This window comes from Heterostelium album (assembly GCF_000004825.1).
Source record: "Heterostelium album PN500 unplaced genomic scaffold PPL_scaffold4, whole genome shotgun sequence".
Taxonomy (NCBI): domain Eukaryota; phylum Evosea; class Eumycetozoa; order Acytosteliales; family Acytosteliaceae; genus Heterostelium; species Heterostelium album.
Window position 1 is genome coordinate 246,729 of NW_008805066.1, and position 20,469 is coordinate 267,197.

The following is a 20,469-nucleotide window of genomic DNA, read 5'->3' on the forward strand; positions in this document are numbered from 1 at the left end:
AAATCAAATCAAATTCACTAACTAAACTTAGTCAATATCCAATCAACACAACCCATTAATCAATTACTAAAACCATACAAATTCAGTACAATTATATTATTATTCACAAATCAATCTTAGTACTTGTAGGTTATTTTTTTTTTGATATCTATATTAAGGATTAATTTTTAAATTATGAATGTATTATTAAAAGAAGATGAAGTAAGTTGTGAAATAATTTAATAACAAAGAGTCTATTGAATTTTTTGGATTGTTAACAATTTTATTATTTTGTTTGTTTGTAGGTCGAAATTTTAGAGAGCAAACTCAGAGACCCAACTAGTGGAATCATTCCAAAGTTGAGTGGTGACGATCAGATTAGAGCATGTGATATAGTCGATTGGTTGATTACAAGCATGCCCATCTCACGTAGTAAAGCCACAGAGTATGGCCAGATGCTTTGGAATCGTGGTGTATTCGACCATATTGCTCCGGGTTTTGCCGATAACGACCAACAGTTTCGTTTGAAGCCATCGGAGATCTCACCAAGAAGGTCCGTCGATGAACAACAGTGGAACCAACTCAGACAAGATTCAGCTCAAAAAGATACAGCATCAGCTGATCCAATTGCAAAGTACGTAATATGACAAGCTCACATAATAATAATAATATTATTATCATTGCTATTCCAAAAAGATATAGAAAAAAAAAAAACAAACAACTAACAACTAACACCAATCCAATTATTAATCTTAGATTACATAAATCAATTGAGAATGCAACTAAAGTATATCAGAGACTATTGAGAGAGAAGAATCAGTTGGCTCCACCCAATATGTTGTTGGGTTTGAAATTGTTGGACCAAACACTGAATCTTATTACATCGAGTGGTGACAACAGTGTGGCACATCCAGGTTACAGTCAAATTCTTTATCTTTTGGCCAATCCAGATAGTGTTGCTGAAAGTGGTGCAGCAGAGGTCGACGCTGATACTGAGGATCAATCGTCATTCACTCCACAGCCATACACAAAGAAACTTCCAGCCATTCCAGAATCGAAACAAAAATCACAACAAGAGGAAGATACAGAGGTGGTCGAAGCACTATCTGTCTCTGAGAAATTGGAAGCTGGACTAATTGAACAGCTGTCGTTGGCACAACAACAAACCAATCTTCTCAAGCAACTTTTGAATAAAACAACAGCTAATCCAACAACAGCTTCAACCACATCGGTTGCATCACAAGCATCGGCATCAACTTCAGCAAACGATAAACAAATTGTATCACCAACCATTCAATCTGTCGCCTATCCGAATTCATCATTCGATGAATCACCGATCTCTCTACAACGTTCAATCAGTAACTATATGGGATTGCTCAAAGGCATCGATTTGGCGCCTGTCGTTATTGGCAGTGTCGAGAATAAATTCCCAAAGTTTTTGATTGCCGATCCAAGAAATGATTCGTTTATCTTTACTGTGAATGGACCGATGCCAGACCAGTTGGAATCCTCGATCCACTCGTGTTTCAACAACAACTTTTATGCGAGAACCGTTTCTACCTATCCGCATCTCCCAGGTCATCCAAAGCGTGAGGGTGACCCAATATGCGACCACTTTAGTATACAGATGCAAGCCAATCGTGTTATCGCTGCCATTGCCGATGGTTGCAACTGGGGAGTGCGTCCACAGGAAGCCGCCCTCAAGGCATCGACCTCGTTCGTCGACTTTATCAGCAAGGCACTCTCCAGTGAGATTCAAACCGTTCAAGACGCTGGAAATCATATCCTCTCTGCGTTTAACTTTGCACACAACAAGATTATCGAAGGAAAATCAGATATTTGGGAAGCGGGAACCACTACTCTCCTGGGAGGTGTCATGGTGGAATTGGTTGGTGGCAACGACACCGCCACTACCACCACCGCATCACCTCCACTCCAATCTCACCCGTCCTCACAAACAACACCATACGCATCACCACCATCCAATAACAACACTCTGGCATCATCTGTCTCCACATCTTCACTCGCTTCATCAGTCTTTAATCACCCGACATCCAGTCACTCACCAATTTCCTCATCATCCAACTCATCACCTCCATCACCACCAATCTCATCCGAATCAAATAACAACAACAATTTCACCAATTTCCTTTCTAGATCCGTTCCGAATGCAAAGGATTTGTCAAAGAATTCAGCGGCACGCGAACCCGCACCCTCCAAGTGGGGATTCATTTGCGCGAGTGTCGGTGACTGCAAGGCATTCCACTACAATCACACCAACAAGAAATTCACAGATATCACCAAGAACAATCGTGGCAACGTCGACGATCCCAAGGATCCAGGTGGTCGTCTCGGTCCGTACGTAGCAAACGGCCATCCCGATCTGCGTAATCTTTGTCTCCACTTTTTACCATGTCAAGAGAACGACATTATCATCTTGTTGTCCGATGGTGTCCACGACAATCTCGATCCACACACCATTGGAGTGTCGCCTCGTGAGTGTGGTATGCCACACGACCACTGGTCAGACATGGACGTCGAGAAAGCACAGGACAGCAAGAGCAAATACATGCAGGAATTCCTCAAGAAGAAACTTAGACCGACGCCAGACGAACCGATTCACCCAAAGAACATCGTAGAGAAACTGATCGAACATTGTGTAGAGACAACCAGATCGAGTCGAGAGTTTATGGTGGCCTATCCCCACAAGCCACTTCCCGACGATCTCAAAGCCTACCCAGGTAAAATGGATCATACCACTTGCATCGCTTTTAAAGTTGGTAAACAATCACTTTAAAATTAAAAAACAAAAACAAAAAACAAAACAAATACATAAAATTATTATTGTTATTTTTACTTTTTAAAAAAAATTAAAAACTTAATTTAATTAAAAAAAGAAAAAAAAAAAAGAAAAAGAATGTTGTGTGTGTGTGTTAAAAGAATAGAATGATATTCAAAAAGAATAGAACTAACTAATTTTATTGATATTTGATTTAATTTATTTTTTTCAATCTTTAAAAAAAAAAAAAATTGCAAAAAATTGATGAAATTTGTGAAGGAACCGAACGATTTTTTTTTTCTATTCTTTTTAATAAATATTCTTCTTTTTTATTTTATTTATTTTTTTATAATACAAATAGACTATAAAACTCAATAGATTGATTTTTTAGTTTAATTTTAATTAAATATCAATAAATAATATAAATAGTATATAAATAATATATAAATATAATAAAAAAATAACAATATATAGATTATAAAAATGGAGTTTACACCAGTTCATTCTGTTTCACATATGTATGTTATCCCAGTGCAGGAATATATCTAGTTGCTTTCGAAAAAAAGGATTATGAATATTAATTGAATCAATGAATTATAATGTTTAGATTATGTTGTCTTTGTGGTGTTGTGATTCCTTCGAATCCATCGAATATGTGTGTAAACTGTATTCGTAGTCAAGTAGATATTACAGAGGGTATTCCAAAACAGTTGATTATTCAATGGTGTCGTGGATGCAATCGTTATTTACAGCCACCCAATCATTGGGCGATGTGCGAGTTGGAGTCACGTGAGTTACTCACTCTCTGTATCAAGCGTATCAAGGGTCTGAATCAGGTGAAACTCGTCGATGCCGGTTGGGTCTGGACGGAGCCGCATTCGCGTCGTCTCAAGGTGAAGCTCACCATCCAGAAGGAGGTGTTCTCCAGTGCCATCTTGCAGCAGGTGTTCATCGTCGAGTTTGTCGTACAGGGTCAGCAGTGTAACAAGTGTCAGAAGTTCGAGGCCAAAGACACCTGGAACTCGGTGGTACAGCTGCGTCAGAAGGTCGATCACAAGCGTACCTTCCTCTTCTTGGAACAGATCATCTTGAAACACAACGCTCACTCACAGACACTCAATATTCGTGAGCGTACCGACGGTCTCGACTTTTACTTCTCCAACAAGAATCAAGGTTTGAAATTCGTAGAGTTCATCTCATCGTTCGTACCGCTAAAGTCGAAGCGTTCCGAACAACTCATCTCCACAGACGAACAAAACAACAACGCCAACTATAAACACTCTTTCTCCGTGGAAATCGTTCCACTCTCAAAAGATGATCTCGTTTGTCTCTCTCCAAAAGTTATGCATGCATTAGGTGGAATGGGGTAAGTTAATCTATATATAAATAACATCAATAGTCATCAACTTTTACTAACTAGCAAACTAACTTCGAATTTGATTAATTAATTGTATAATATTTACAGTCCAGTTGTTTTGATTTATAAAGTATCAAATTTAATTCATGTTATAGATCCAAATACTTTGCAAATGGGAGAAATCAGTCCACTGCTATTTTGGAATCATCCATTCAGAGCGTTGGCAACACATAAACAATTGGTTGAATTGGTAGTTTTAGATGTTACTTTGACTGGTGAAAGAAGAGGAAAGGTAAGATTGTTATACCTCTAAGAAGATTAAAACATCAAACTAACTAACTAACTAATTATCTTTTTAACAAACTTGTAGTTTGCTTTGGCAGATATTCAAGTTGCAAGATCATCAGATTTCGGTAGAAACGATACAACCTTCTTTATTAGAACACATTTGGGACATTTGTTTAATGCAGGTGATTTGGCGTTGGGATTCGATGTATCGACAGCCAACATGAATGACAATGAATTTGCCAATATCAAGAGCAAACAAACCGTTCCAGAAATCATTTTAGTAAAGAAGACCTATCTCAATTTGCAACGTCACTGGCACACCAAGCGTATCGACATGGAGAAGGGTGAACCACAAAAGAAGAACGATATCGAAGCTGCCGAGCGTGACCAAGAGATGTTCTACCAGGAAATCGAAAACGATCCAGAGATGCGTTCCAAGATCAATCTCTACAAGAAAGAGGGTGCCGCCGAAATCTATGCCGCCCGTAAGAAACAGAGAGAGGAACTCGGTGAGTCCGACGATGAGAACGAAGTCGATTTGGAGGATCTTTTGGATGAGATGACACTCAACGATCAAGACAACGAGGAGTTTGACGACGAAGGTGAAGATTGGGATGATGAAGACGATGACGAAGAAGATGAAGATATGGATATGGAAGTAAAAAAAAAGAATAAATAATAATAAATCAAATTACAAAATCAATCAAATAAATTAATTTTTTCCAAAAGTATATAAAAGATAAATTGATTTTTAATTTATTAATATTATTAAATTCGTCTTTGTCTTTGGTCGTGTAATGTCCAATTTCAATTAGTTTTTCGTCAAATTTTAAAAGAATTTTTGACATTAAAAACAAGATTGTCAAAAAAATAAAATAAAAAATAAACTATTTTTGCCCAACTTTATTTTATTTTTTATGATAATCAGTTGGAGATCTAATCAAACTTAGAAAGATTCGTTTTTGTTTTTTGTTTTTTGTTTTTTTGACAATTTATAAATCAATTTTGTTTTGTAATATTAATTAATATTTATTATTTATTATTTGTTATTATTATTATTTATTTGTAGGATTAGATAAATTTAAAGATTATTTTGGTAAGTGGTCAATTCAAACTTAGTTGTCATATCGTGTTCTTTTTACAATAATTTACTTGTTATATTATTTGTTTTTTACAATAATTGTTTCATGTTTTGTTGTGTGCTTTGCAATAGTAACATAGATGATCATCTATTTATAATTGGTGATTGATCATCACCACCACCACACAGTAGAATCATGATACCAAAACCACACACACACACAAATAACAAACAAACACACACCTATGATAAATCAAATCAAATCCAAACAAAATAAATAAACAAAAACGTAACACCAAATAAAATAAAATAAAATTGGATAAAAACAAAAAAACTAAACACCTTCACCTTCAAATAACTAAAAAATAATAAATAATAACAACAACAACATCAACAACACGAAGAATAAGAATAACAATAATAATAATAATTTTACACAAAAGGTACTACACTACATGCATAGTAATTGAAATAATTTGAACAACAACTTCAATTCTCCATTCAGCCAATCAATTGATTATTTGAAGTTGAAGTTATATAAACGTCAAAAATCATATTTCTTCATTTTATAAACAAATTAAAACAATTGAAAGAAAACAATAATAAATTCATCATTTAATTCAAAGATTTATAAGAAAGAGAAACTAGTTCATCATCTAATTGAAAACAATTATATATATTACTTTTAGATTTAAATCTGGTTGGAATTGAAACAAACTTGAAAAAAAAAAAAACCGTTGAAAATATAAAATAATAATAATTGGAGAAATAAAGAATGATTGAAGAAGATGAAGGTTTAATTGAATCAGAGGAAACAACAGATATCGATGTAAAAGTATTAAAAATAGCGGAACAGATTGGTGCTGGTTCCTATGGAATGGTCTATAGAGGAAGCTATTTCAACTCACAGGTTGCAATCAAAAAGATACGTCCTGGTGAACATAATAGAGATCTTCAAAAATATTTGAAACGTGAAATTGCTGTATTAAAGTAAGTTATATTTTCTTTTAAAAGAAAAGAATTTATACTTACCATTTATTTTATTTTATTTCTATAGAAATATTCAACATCCAAATATTGTACAGTTTATTGGTGTCTACTATGAAAATGAAAATGTTTTGCCAGCAATGATTTCAAATCAGACTTGGATCGTCACAGAATTTGTTCCCGGTGGAAATTTACATGAAAAGATAAAAGATAGTGCCAAACAATTTCCATTGTCCCTAAGATTTAAATTATCATTGGATATCGCTCTGGCCAGTAAGTTTAGTCTTTTAATGTTTTGTGTTGATGATCACTTATTAATTGGTTATTTTTATTTTACTTTTTCCAGTGGCATATCTTCATAGTAGAAATATATTGTTTAGAGATTTAAAATCAAAGAATATTCTTATTGATGACACAAGTTCACCGATCAGAGGAAAAGTTTGTGATTTTGGTTTCGCACGTATTGTAAAAAATAAGAATAGACATTTATCGATCTGTGGAACTGATGATTTTATGGCACCAGTAAGTTTGTTTATCAAATGATTCCATTAAATATGTTTTAACTCTTCTTCTTCTTTTGGTTTTATTATTTTTTGTAGGAAGTTATTTTGGGTATGGATTACGATGAATCTGCAGATATATTTTCATTTGGTGTTGTGATGTTGGAGATGGCAACGAGAAAGAAGATTTCGAAATATATCGAAAGAGGACCACAGAATGCATTTGAAATTTCAGAGGATTTGGCGAGAGAGTTGATTCCAGAGTCGATACCAGGACTCTACACAGAGCTGATTATTGATTGTATTAAATACACGCCAACAGAGCGTCCTGTATTCTCTCATATCATTCACGTTTTGAAGCAACTTGTTTCACTGTTTCCTATTCCCCAATCGATTGAAAACCCGCTCTCACCTCACTCCTCCCCAATCATCCCAAGAAAGAACTCAAAGGCTGTCAATCTTCCTCCACTCGAGGGACTACTAAGAAAAAGCATAGAGTTGAAGATTGGCGAAGTTGGACTGACATCTTCAGGATCCTCAATATCGTCAACATCTTCCTCCAACAAAAGTGGAGATAGCAACGGCAGCAACAGTCAAAACTGTGAAAACAACAATTGTAATAATAGTCAATCAAATAATAATAATCATAATGAAGCATGTAGTAATAGTCAAACAAATAGCGAAGCGAATGGCACCAATGACAATCATTCATCGATACCAGAGGAGAGTGAAAATCATGTGGCTATAGGTGGCGACGATGAATTGGATTTGGACGAAGAGGAGAAAGAGAGTAAAGTTCGATATCTAAAGGAGAGAATGTTGTTGGTTCTCGCCGACCTGAACAAGTATATGGATGTTCAGTGTCAGGAGTTACTGAGCATCTCACAAGAGGATCAGATTGCCGACAAGTACGATGAGTGTCGAAAAGTGATAGAGCTGCGCAAAGTACTGTGCGAAGTGGTTGGCGATGACGTTCCACCCACCACGCCAAAGAAGACGACACCACCTACCACTCGTGTCGGTATCTTTTTGAAATCGATGGACAAATCACTACAGGAGATCTTTGTCAGTATCGAACTACTAAAGATACGTGTGGAAAGAGAGAAACAACTTTTGGAATCTATTTACTTGGCAAGAGCAGTTTCAAAACTTAAAAGAATTTATGAATCCAAATTGATATTGGATTAAAAAAAAATAATAATAATAATAATTAAAAATTAATAAATATATATATATTGTACATTATTAAAAATAGAAAAATCTTTTGTGTAGCTTTGATTTTTGATAAGAAAAATCGATTCAATCAAATGCAAAAAAAAAATATCTTTAATTATTTTATTTTTAAATATTTTTATTTAAATTTTTGTAAACAAGTCGGATTTGATTTGATTAAGATTCTTTGCAATCCTTTTTTTTTTCAATAATTTTTCACACACTTTTTACTCATACTAAAAAAATGAATAAATTCTTAATTATTACTTTATTATCTGTTCTTGCTTTGACCTATGTAAATTCAGTATCGATTCAGATCTCTGGATTAGCAAAGGAATCTACCAACGCTACAGTAGAGTGCGAACTTTGCGCCTTGACAGTCAATGCAACCGAATATCTCATTAAGCGTAAGTATTAAAGCACATAACCAGCTATTAGTCTTTTCATTCTTATTATTCATTACTTATTGTTTTTTTTCAATGTTAGATGAAAACTACACTCAAAAACAAGTTGAAGCTGAATTGAAAAAGATTTGCACTGTTGTACCATCAAATATGACTAAAGAATGTGATTTGTTTATGTTAATTGCTGCTCCAGTTATCACAAGTTTGTATTATTCGATAATAATAGAATTTTAATATTTTATTAACAGCTTTTATTACTAATAACAATACAGAGGGTCTTTTCGATGGTGAGAGCGGTACTGAATTGTGTGCAAAGTATCACATGTGCCCAAAGTCTGAGGAATACAAGTCAGTTACAACCCAATTCATCGAAAAAGTCAAATCTGTTAGCCACGAAGATAGAATCAAACACATCAAGAATGTAGTTCAAATCGTCGAACAGTTCGACATTCGTAACTAATCTAATGAAGACAAAATCCCTCCCTATTTAAATTATTTGTATTTCCACAAACGTCGATTTATTTAAGACTAACTATTAAATTATCATCATAAACTTTATTAATATTATTAAAGTATAACTAAAACAAAAAACCTAATGACTAAATCATTTATGAAGGAGATGACGGTATGATCAATAAAGGTAGATCCAAAACGCACTGATAGGACGAAGTTTGCTTTTTGGTGTAGGTAGTTATTCTAATGATATAGGAGTTTGATAGGTTATCAAGTGACACCGATGGAATTATGTTGTTTGGCAAGTAGAATGTTATGTTTCGTTTTAGTTTACTCTGTGGCTGAATCTGATACTCTGTCGCATTCTTATATTTGATGCCCTGAACAACATTGCTATTGATAATATGATTTTCACTGGTCAAGTTATCCGATGACTTTTTATATATTTGTTGTATATTGACTAGATCCATATTGAAACCTTTAATCATTTGATTCGATTGATTATCAATTGATACGAATATTGAAATCTAACAATTACAATAAAGTAATTAGTAATTAAATTCTTTGTTTTTCTTTTCTTTTGATATGTTGGTTTGTTTGTTGGTAGGTACTTACGGCAGAATCAATAACACAAAAGTTTTTAATTAGTAATCTTGCTTTTATATGTACATTGTTCTTTGTCGACTGATAGGTTTCGGATGAGCAAAAGAGGTTGTCTGCTTGCAAGAGTTGACGGGGAAGATAATCACACTTTGGATTCCAAATGGAGAGTGGAATCGATGTTTCGAAACCTTTGATCAGTGAGTGCTCCGTTCGATTGAATTTGTGGTGCATCTGACCGAGACCAGAGAGATGAATACGGTAGAATATTCCGTTTTTCGATTGCTTACTAAAGGCAAACGATGGTGGCAAGCTCTGTGGAATCTTCAGTTGAAAGGTGAACTTGTGTTTCTTCTTTGAGAGTACCAAGTGGTCGGCACATGCCTGTACTTGTGGTGGTTCTACCAGCGAACTGTCGATATCCTCTAGATCCTGTAGTTCTTCACTGCTCACATTCATCGAGAGATTATCTCTCTGCGAGAGAGCCTGCTGGTCCATATCGAACCACTCATCATCGACCAAGTCTGAAATGTAGAGTGATGAAAACGATGTTGATTTTCCAAGATTAGAGATAATCATATCGTCCGACACATTCCTCAACAGCTCCTTATCGATAGTACTTAGATTAGCTGTTGATGAACTAATTGTATTGTTGCTCTGTTGATCTAGTGGTTGTTGTTGTTGTTGTTGATGCTGTTGCTTATCTAATGAGAAAGGTGAAGAGGTTGTAGATGATGGATTTGATATTGATTGTGCGGTGGTTGTTGTCGATGTTGTTGTTGTTGTCGTAGTTGAAGTGGAAGTTGTTGAAGTGGAAGTAGACATTTGATTATTTACATTTATAATATTATTATAACTATTGCTACGATAAGTATTGTTATTAATTGATTTACTTGATAAATTCAGCGGAATGTCATCTTCAGTTGGGTATAGATAAAAGTTTGTTGCAGCAATCTTTGATTTCAGTAGGTTGGGTGTCTTGTCTTCTTGTCCATGTCTTGGCGGTACTTGGCATGACGAATATCCCTCAAAGGTAGCATTCAAACACTGCAATCGCTTTACGTTGACGTTGACCACCACATCTAAAGTGTCACCAGGCTGATAGTAATTGCGAATAGGTGAGATCAATACTGTGATTTGATTGTGATCGTCATGGGATGACTCGCTTTCGAACCAATCTCTTTGTTTATTCTTTTTAATTATATCATTTAAATTATTATTCTCAATATTACTAATATTATTATTATTATTATTGCTATTACTATTGTTATTATTGTTATTATTATTAAAAGTATTAAATTTACTAGCACTTGATTGAGATCTCTTTTTTGTTTTTGGAATATTTATCTTTTTGGAAGGTGAGGTAGTTGAAGTTGAATTATTATTGCCACTGCTATTGCTACTACTACCGTTACTCTTTGAATTCTTACGAGTACTGCCATTCATGTTGGTAATATCTATAATATCTATATTGTTGTTGTTGTTGTTGCTATCGTCATTATCATCTTGATCATATATAGATAGAGGTACTATATCTCTTTTACTCTCAGACGATGCAAGATCAACATTCACATTATGATTGGTATTTGAGATGGTTGGGGGTGTATATGCACACCTATGATATTGATCTAGGAATTTATCGTCATCCTCTGAAAATACAATCATTTTTGTTTGAATGTTGGATCTAAACTAAACAATACAAAACAAAAAAAAATACTTTTAAAAAAGATAACAAACACAATATAAATAATAATCTAAATATCTATCTATTTAAATTTTGTATATAATTATAGCTATAAAGTTACTATTAACTTGCGAAATTTATTTTAATATAAATATAAACAGTTTGGGTTGTTTTTTTATTTTATTTTTGTTTTTAAAAATTAATCTTAGTTTTTTTAATGAGCTGAAAAAAACAACAACCAACTGTTGTTTTTTGACCACACACAAAAACAGAAATCGTGAAACAAACAAAATCTTTTTTTGTTTAAACATCGCCAATGATATAGAAATGAACTTCATTTCATTGTTGTTTGATTCCTCTTTCAGTAAGTGATTTATATTTAATCTTTTTTCATTTTTATTTTAATTTTAATTTTTTTTTCTTTTTACTTTTTTTTGTTTTTTTAATTTTTATTATATATCTATGTCAGTTTTTCGATGTTGCACATCTGCAAATGATCACTAATTTAAAAAAAATTATTAACAGAAAGCGTTCATTCACTCATTCATCAAAAACCAACAAAAATAGAAACTTCTTGGTGGTGTGTATAATGATATAAGAGCTTGGATCTGATTGCGCGAGACAAAAAAGTGCACCCACTCATTGGTCTCGAATTTCGTCTCGGACTCAATCTCCAGAAAAACAAAGCTTTGATTTTTAGTTTTATAACAAAATACCTTTTGATTTGATCAAAGGTTTTTTTTTTTAAAACGTAGACGAATGAATTCAACAAAAGAAACAAGATTTTTATTTTCCTAAAAAGTATATTTCGACGATTTAAAACAAAAATAATTTTCCTTTCTTGATTCTACACAATAAATTCAAATCCCTCATTACGATGGTCTTTTTTTTTTTGATTTTATAAATTTTGCAGGCAAAACAAACATCCCTCAAAACCATACAGACGTTGCATTGTTTATTTAATTTTTGTTATTTATTTTTCGAAATCTCTCTCACCTTGGGATTTATAAATGAGGAGAATGGAATAGATAGATCTCTCTCAACTTGAATCAATCACTCTACTTTTTGATTCATATGTTGATTCATCTTTCAAATAAAATAGTAATAACAACAATATATCTATATTTATTTATTTATTTGTAATATATTTATTTATTTATTAAAAAAAAAAAAAGATAAAAATAAAATTTTTATTTTTATGTTTTTCAAATACTTTGTTAACTTTTATTTTGTAGTTTTGAGAGACGGGAAGTGAAGAGATGGATGTTAGAGATGATTCGTCAGATGAATCGGGAGGATCTTCACCAGGAAAAAATAAAGAGAAAATTCGTCGTTCCACTGAGATCAAATATATTGAAGACAGAAACCGTCGGAAGGTAACCAAGTGTAAGAGAAAGCGTGGTATTAGCAAGAAGTTTGAAGAGCTAAGCAAACTTACCGGTGCCCAGATGCTGTTGGTTATCGTCTCCAAAGATCGTTTGGCATGTTGGTCCACCGACAAGTTCAAACCATTCGTTCAACCCTATGGCATGACCTTGATTCGCAATTGTTTGGAGCCCAACTCCGAATCTCTGTTCCACGAAGTAGAAGAAGGTTCTCCGCTAAACGATTCCACTTTTATGAGTCATAATTATTATGATTCCCTACTTGAAAAAAATAATCAAATACAAGTTAATAATGTTAAAAATAGTAGTAAAAACAATTCCTATAGTAGTAGTAGTAGTAGTAGTAGTAATAATAGTAAGCAGGAGGAATCAGGTGATTCCGATTCATCAACAAATCAAACAGCTCCACAAATTACAACTACCAATTTATTATTCCAAAAACCAATATCAACATCAACATCAACTTTAACAAAAACTATTATACATAGTAAACTTCCAATCAAGGAAACCATTCATACCGTTCCTTCCAACCCCATAATTAAAAAACCAACACCAATAACTCCTACCGAAAATAATCAACTTCCTCCTTTAAAAACCATTCATAATCAACATCCTGTTCGGGTTCAACCATCGACTAAAATTCTTTTTCAAAAAGAAAATAATATTCACAATCAGAATAGTAGTACTATTCATGTCAATCCTCAATATAAAAGACAATTTCACCAGTATCAAAATGATCAATATATGCCAAGTATTCTAAAAAGACTACAAAGTGAGAATGCTTCATATGTTCCTCAGAGTCAATATAGTTTTCCCAATCAACCACATCAACCACCACAACAACAACCACAACCACAACCACAACAACAAAAACCACAACAACCACAACAACAACAACAACAACAACAACATTCTGTTTTAAAATTACTTCAACCATCACATCATTCCTTTCAAGGAAATCAACACCAACTACCTACTCACCAGAATGATTTTCATAATCGTTCAGTTCCTTCATACATTCAGCGTGATATTCAAAAACCTAAATATAACCAAGTTGAATTCCAACAACACCGACTCACCAAATCAGATAATCACCTTCATATTCAGACCAATCCTCAATATGTCTATTATAGTCAACCACCAAGCCCAAACCAATCAAGAGATAATAATTATATAATGTTTTCACATCCAAATATCTATCAGAATAGCTATGTTCCAAATCAAAGACAAGATGTATACACTCTCCCCAGTTACAATTATTCAACAACACCGAACCACCAACAGCTTTTTAATAACTACCAACAAACTCATTCACAACAACACCACCAACATCTTCAACCGATCCAAACTAACACCAATCATTATCAAAACCAACAAGAAATCGAGGTTAATACTATGTCTATAAAGAATACTCTACTATTTGAATCCGTTCCATATAGAGGTTTCCAAGAAGAAGATGATGATGAAGATGATGAAGGTATCAGGTACTCAAAGAAACTTAGAACCAAACCAAAACTGATTCCATTCTTTCATAAAGATTGGAATTAAGACAATCAAATATACAATATTTATATATTTAAATAGTAATAAACATAGAAAGTAATCTGATTTATCTAATAAATAAATCAGTGTTATTAAACAAAAACAAAACATAATCTTATTAACTATAAAAGGTATTATAATAACAAACTGAATCGAAAATGATTTATCATATATTGGGCATAGCAAAGAGTTCCATTGACAATTCGGTTATGTATGAAATTATATTCTCTCTTTAGTAGTATATTTGTTACAAATTAAAGTGGTGAGATCAATGATTATTGGGTACATCACCAAACATATGAATTCAAAGAGTGTGTGCACTACACAGTAATCATTGTGTATATCTCATTTTATTTGAAGAACTTATTATTATTATTGTCATCAACAACGTCACATTGCCAATCACACCAAAACAAATAAATAAAAAATCATATAACAACACAGCAGACATTAAATTTACCAAAATTGGGGTTTCAAATGAAATTAACTGTAATGAAATGATACTAAATGAACACCTCTTTTTCTTTTATTGTGTATGTTGAAAAGAGATTAATATAGATTGATTCAAGTTTAAAAAATCTAGGTTGTAAAATGAATGTGTTTGCTTTGGAGACAACGCTGTAAGAACTTGGACAAAATAAATTAAACTATTTTTATTATTGTTATGAATAAGATAAAAAAAAAAAAACAAGACAGAAGTTGATAATGACAACTTTAAATTTAAACCAATATTGGTTGTTGTTTGCAATTATTAACAAATAAAATGGAACCCAATAACAACAAACAAAACTATATTAACAATACCATATATATCTCTCTATATAGTTGTTATCTAATGGCAATGGTAATTAGAGTTTGAACACTAAAATAAAGAGTTGTAGTAGCAACTACGTCTACTATTACACTACTAATACAACTACTCTGACAACAACAATAATATAATAATAATAATAGTGAAAAAAGTTAACTATAGTTGTATGTACATCGCTCTCTTTTGATCAAATAAAGATAATCATGCTGTTTCAAATATCTAGAGGTGTAGCTGAAATTGAACTACTAAACTAATAGAATAGTTATTAAATTTGATTGAAAAACAAAACTATTCTAAATCGAATAAACAGTACTATAGCTTGTTTGGAATGTCTGAGTGTTAAGATATAGATAGACCGTTCAAAAGTTGTAAAGTTCTCTTAATATTGAGCAATGCAACAACAACAACAACAACGACGACGACGACGACGACGACTATAAAGGGTTTATTATTTTAATACACCTATTATTTTCTTTTGTTTCTGTTCTTTATGTTATTCTTTTTTTTTTTTTTTTTTTGGTGTCTACTAATATAGTTAACGATCAATCTATATTAAAATCGCTAAAAAACCATTGATTGAAATCAAATCTTGAACATTTGTTTCAGTAAATTTATCAATCAAATTATATTAAATTGATACCCCCATCTACTTATGATCCTATTGTGATCAAAAAAAAACAAAAGGGTGGAAAAATAGTTTTTTTGATTGGCTATGATTATTTGTTAAGTAATATAAATTTGTTTGATTATAATTACCACACATGCTCTGTTTTTCTTTTGATTGATTATCAAATTTAGGTATGCAATAAGGAGACAATTGACTATTCTATTTTTACTTTATCTTTAGAATTTAACAAAAAAAACTATACTTTGGTGACAAGGTAAAGATAGAGTAGAGCAGAAGCTAGAGAGATAGAGGTAGCAGAGAGCATATAGATTCTACACAATATGTGAGTGAGTGTGGTGCTGTTTGTTTGTCAATCACAATGTATAAAAAAAGTAAGATCAGAAATAAAAGAAAGAAAGAGAGAAAATGAGTGGGTAACAAATCAAAACACCACAATTTTAATTTTAAAAGTAAAGAGTTTGAGAAACAAAACATGTTATTGTTTTGTTTCCTTTTGTTTTTTTGTTCAAATTTCCATAATGTTTTGGTTTGGTTGATTGGTTTTATTATTATTATTACTTTTTTTTTTTTTGAGAGTTGTTTCATGATTGGTTGGTTAGTTGGTTGATTGATTGATTTATGCTTGGTGATGATGGTGATGGTGATATATTATGATTGTGTTTTTGGTTGATTGGTGTTGGTTGTCGTTGTTGTTGATGTCGATGTGTTGAACATGGAAGTAACAAATAAGAACTAGAACTAGGGTTAACGATTATAATGTTCGATTGACAAACTACCACTTTTCAACTAAACAATTCTCCTTACCTTGCAGTAAAATGAAGGATAGGATGTTTTTGGTCTGGAATACAATTGGTGAGTTGGAACTACCCTTTTTTTTTTTTTTTTTTTTAATTTATTGGTTTTGCTTTTTAACTTCAACCAAGTAAACACCTATGATTTTGACAGATAGTTCCTAAGTATTTGTTTATTCTATTTATTTCTAAACTCCCCAAAAACAAACATGGCAGATATCAATCCCAACTCTACAACTATATTATTAGGTGATTTCATGTTTCCTTATGCTCCGACCATATCACAATTTGATGATTCCAGTGAATTGTCGTCGTCCCCGCTAGAACAATCTTCAGATTCTAATTTCGATGATTTCCACCTTGACATTTACGACTCTATTCTGCCAATGGATTACGAACATATCTGGGATTCCCATCATGATAGTAGTAATTTGTTGGTTTCCAATGGGATTGATATTTTTCCATTTCCAGATGACAGTGAGTTGTTGATGATGCCATTTCTCCAAACCATTTCTGATGTCGAAAATATATTATTCAACAAACCAGATTCTAATTTATTAATAAATAATACACAAGAACTACTATTAAATGATATTCATTGTATTAGTGTTACAAATGAAATCATCAATAGTTGTTCTTTAATAAATTCTACTGGGATTGTTTGGGAAATGGCTGATCCATCATCATCACCATCACCATCGCCTTCGCCATCTTCACCACCATTATCCGAATGTAATAGCCCACCTATCAGGAATGAAAATTCAAATGTTAGCACTAAAAGAAGTCCAAAGAATTCGCCTAAAAGAAAATACCTACGTAAAACATTTAAGTCTCTGTGTATCAATACTCTGCATTGGTCAAAAGGAGATTGGACAGAAGAAGAAGATGAGTTGCTGATAGAGCTCTACAATAGAATAGGATGTGACTGGATGAAAATTTCATCTCTACTCGGTACCAGATCGAATAAGCAATGTAGAAATCGATATGTCTCTGTTCTGGAGCCAAGAATCAATGGTGAGCGTGGTATACCATGGACCATCTACGAAGATCTCATCATTATCTCCAACTATCCAAAGTACCATCACTCCTGGATGGACTACACCCAACATCTCGCCAAGAGAACCAACGATGATATTAAAAACCGATGGCTAAAGACATTGTCAGTCGATGAAAAGCGTGGATATTATAACCAATTCCTAGATCTCTATGGTAATATCATTCAATGTAGTGAAATATATGAAGTATCACCTAAATGGTATCTACATAGAAAAATCTAAATTAAAATTATTATTTAAATAAAATATAAATACATAAAAATTAATAATCATAAATTGATCAATCAGTTGGTTATCTCAAAAAAGAAGTTTTTTTTTTTTTTTTAAAGGACTCGTTTTTTTTTTTTTTTAATTTAAATTTACTACAATTCAAGAAATGAGTAACTTTATTAGATTAACTAATAAATATATCTCAAATCTAAGAGTTAATATTATATCAAATAATGGTATAAATAGTCATGGAGTATATAAAGGTATGAATATTCATTCTTTTTAGTTATTTTTTTTGTATATAACTTACCTTTATACAAATATAGTAAATAGATATAGTTGTAATAATTGGAGTAGTAGTAGTAAAAACAATAGTTATATAAATAAAAATATAGATAATATATCATTTGGTATTAGAAGTTATTCATCTTTTAAGAATGATGGAAGAAAGCAAAATCATAGTTATAATGTCGATGGTAGTGTCAAAATGGAGAATCCATTGGAAAACAAACAAATCGGTGAAAATCTCAATGTGAATTTCGTTAAACCAAATGACATTAAACCATTTAAACCTAGACTACCACCATACGAGACATCTGCAACATTGGACTTTTTGATTATCGCCAATCAGAAGGAGTTCTCCGAAGAGGAGATAGAGAAATTCAGTAAGTTGGCAAAGGCATTGTCGTCTATCGGTTTCCAGCATCAATCGGAGGAAAAGTGGAAAGAGGCACTCGAATCATACAATAAAGCATTGTTGTACATTCGTAATCTATTTGGTGGTGGTCTCGATCATCAACATCATTTTAGTCTGCGTGAATACGCTGCTCTCATCTTGAATATGGGTGAAGCGAACTCTCGTCTTGAGAATATGGACGAAGCCGTTCTTCGTAGTAAACAAGCTATTGATCTGCTGGAGATTGACTGGCGTGAACAGGTCAGAGCATCTCCCAAAGATGAAACACTCAAAACAATGTGGTTGAAAGACGAGATGCTAGGAATTGCCTATTTCAATCATGCCGAGTATCTCGCATTCCATTCACGGCACGAAGAAGCAGAGCCATTCATTCGCAATGCCAATAGGATATTATCAAAGTTGTATCCATTGGATCATCCGGTGAATGTGGATTGTGGTGTTTTGATGGTGGAGATTCTCAATGAGACCGGTCGAACAATGGAGCTTGATAAGATGACAGATCAATATGGCAATGTCCTTACCGATGCACTTGGTGTAACAGATCAACTCAAATCGGTCTACGAGAAGCTAGATGAAGGAATGATGGATAAAATCATTGAGACTGTAGAGCAGAAGTTCCCTGGATTCATTGAGCAGCACGAAGGAAACCAAGAGGAGATGGAGGCAGCGGAACGAGCACTGGAAGCAGGCGAGGAGTATAACTACGATTTACCGGAAACATCGATGTACAGAGAAAAGGATTTTGGTATTGAAGATGTTTTGTTTGCCGCTGCAGATACATCGAGAGCGAATAGAAGAACATCAATGGACGATACAGAGGTGGAACCTGACGAACCTGGAATTTCACAGACTGTCAGCAAGCTGTCGGAATTGGCTGAAGTAGAAAAACAGAGATTTGGAGAGGATGAATTCGATCAATTGCAAGACGACGACTTGGACATTGATGACGAAGAGTTGGACAATGAGAATGACGATGAGATTCATGAGATTGAAAGAATGTCGGGATTCAAATTGTCGATGGATGACAAAGAGCGATATTTGCAAAAGAAATACAGTAGAGAATTCGATCAAGCCACCAACTTGTTGCCAGACGACGTTCCAATCAATAGATTGATCAATAAGTTTGATAGAATTCTGACGGAAGGTTCGAACAAGGTGGCAGAGATTGAGAACGAAAGAATCATAGATAGAGATAGAAGAATAAAGAATCGACCAGCCGATGTTATGGATCAGGTGCTTTGGGAGAATGGAGAGATCGTTACACCGACCGACGAGCAAGGTGAACCAATCAGTCAGGCATCGATGCACAAGATGGGAAAGTATCTCTCTGAGGAGCTGGCCGAGCATGAAATGGATGAAGACGAAGAGGTCATGGAGGAATCGCTTGGAAAGCTGATGAATATGGTTAGAAACATGAGTGGTGAAGAACAGAAAGAGTTGGACGAAAACTTTAGGAATATTGCACCGCTACTGGGAATGATGACTTCGAAAAAAGCAAACAGCACTAAAGTATCAGAGCTATTCAATCGTTCACTTACAGATTTAGAAAGAGATCAAGAACTTTACAATGAAATGATAAGAGAACGACAAGAAGAGAATGATTATGACGAGGATGAGTACGAGGAAGAAATAGAAGATGCAGAGTATGAAGTTAAACAAGATCCAGAGGTATTCAGAGAGTTGATGTCAAAGGCACAACAATATAGATTCAACCCAGAGGAGTTGGCAAAGAATATAGATCCACAACAATACCTCACAAAGAAACAGACTTTGGAAGGTGATGTGATGGATGACGACAAAGAGTTTGACGAAATGGGTCTAAATCACCTGCTCAGAGAATTAGAGAATTTGAATTTTGAAGGTGAAGATCTAGATTTGGAGAATGACAACGATAACTTGGATTTAGATTCATTCATCAAACAAGCAACAAAATCAAATGATTTTAAGAACTTCATGATGAATGAATCAAAGAAAAATAAATAGGAAATATTTATAAATATATATTTTTTTATATATATTGTATGTT

At 33.3% G+C, this 20,469-nt stretch overlaps 8 protein-coding genes across 8 annotated transcripts; 7 read left to right on the plus strand and 1 right to left on the minus strand.

Annotated features, from left to right (window-relative positions):
• Window positions 1-174: 174 nt before the first annotated feature.
• On the plus strand, window positions 175-2,776 carry tipA (protein phosphatase 2C-related protein; the record flags this gene model as incomplete). Its single annotated transcript, XM_020575555.1, has 3 exons — window positions 175-201; window positions 285-613; window positions 736-2,776. The coding sequence occupies 3 exons, from the start codon at window positions 175-177 to the stop codon at window positions 2,774-2,776; spliced, it is 2,397 nt and encodes a 798-aa protein (XP_020434350.1).
• Window positions 2,777-3,241: 465 nt separating this feature from the next.
• On the plus strand, window positions 3,242-5,478 carry nmd3 (60S ribosomal export protein NMD3; the record flags this gene model as incomplete). The annotated part of the gene is made up of 5 exons (XM_020575556.1): window positions 3,242-3,276; window positions 3,366-4,124; window positions 4,224-4,407; window positions 4,486-5,061; window positions 5,473-5,478. The coding sequence occupies 5 exons, from the start codon at window positions 3,242-3,244 to the stop codon at window positions 5,476-5,478; spliced, it is 1,560 nt and encodes a 519-aa protein (XP_020434351.1).
• Window positions 5,479-6,259: 781 nt separating this feature from the next.
• On the plus strand, window positions 6,260-8,159 carry kinY (serine/threonine kinase; the record flags this gene model as incomplete). Its single annotated transcript, XM_020575557.1, has 4 exons — window positions 6,260-6,474; window positions 6,542-6,744; window positions 6,818-6,993; window positions 7,071-8,159. The coding sequence occupies 4 exons, from the start codon at window positions 6,260-6,262 to the stop codon at window positions 8,157-8,159; spliced, it is 1,683 nt and encodes a 560-aa protein (XP_020434352.1).
• A 268-nt stretch (window positions 8,160-8,427) lies between these two features.
• PPL_04659 (saposin domain-containing protein) lies at window positions 8,428-9,416 on the plus strand (the record flags this gene model as incomplete). Its single annotated transcript, XM_020575558.1, has 4 exons — window positions 8,428-8,590; window positions 8,670-8,789; window positions 8,836-8,935; window positions 9,296-9,416. The coding sequence occupies 4 exons, from the start codon at window positions 8,428-8,430 to the stop codon at window positions 9,414-9,416; spliced, it is 504 nt and encodes a 167-aa protein (XP_020434353.1).
• A 179-nt stretch (window positions 9,417-9,595) lies between these two features.
• PPL_04660 (uncharacterized protein) lies at window positions 9,596-11,305 on the minus strand (the record flags this gene model as incomplete). Its single annotated transcript, XM_020575559.1, has 1 exon — window positions 9,596-11,305. One exon carries the CDS (start codon window positions 11,303-11,305, stop codon window positions 9,596-9,598), a length of 1,710 nt encoding a protein of 569 aa, XP_020434354.1.
• Window positions 11,306-12,583: 1,278 nt separating this feature from the next.
• PPL_04661 (MADS-box domain-containing protein) lies at window positions 12,584-14,257 on the plus strand (the record flags this gene model as incomplete). Its single annotated transcript, XM_020575560.1, has 1 exon — window positions 12,584-14,257. The coding sequence occupies one exon, from the start codon at window positions 12,584-12,586 to the stop codon at window positions 14,255-14,257; it is 1,674 nt and encodes a 557-aa protein (XP_020434355.1).
• Window positions 14,258-17,149: 2,892 nt separating this feature from the next.
• On the plus strand, window positions 17,150-17,758 carry PPL_04662 (uncharacterized protein; the record flags this gene model as incomplete). The annotated part of the gene is made up of 1 exon (XM_020575561.1): window positions 17,150-17,758. One exon carries the CDS (start codon window positions 17,150-17,152, stop codon window positions 17,756-17,758), a length of 609 nt encoding a protein of 202 aa, XP_020434356.1.
• Window positions 17,759-17,912: 154 nt separating this feature from the next.
• PPL_04663 (tetratricopeptide repeat protein) lies at window positions 17,913-20,426 on the plus strand (the record flags this gene model as incomplete). Its single annotated transcript, XM_020575562.1, has 2 exons — window positions 17,913-18,009; window positions 18,073-20,426. The coding sequence occupies 2 exons, from the start codon at window positions 17,913-17,915 to the stop codon at window positions 20,424-20,426; spliced, it is 2,451 nt and encodes an 816-aa protein (XP_020434357.1).
• Between the last annotated feature and the right edge of the window lie 43 nt (window positions 20,427-20,469).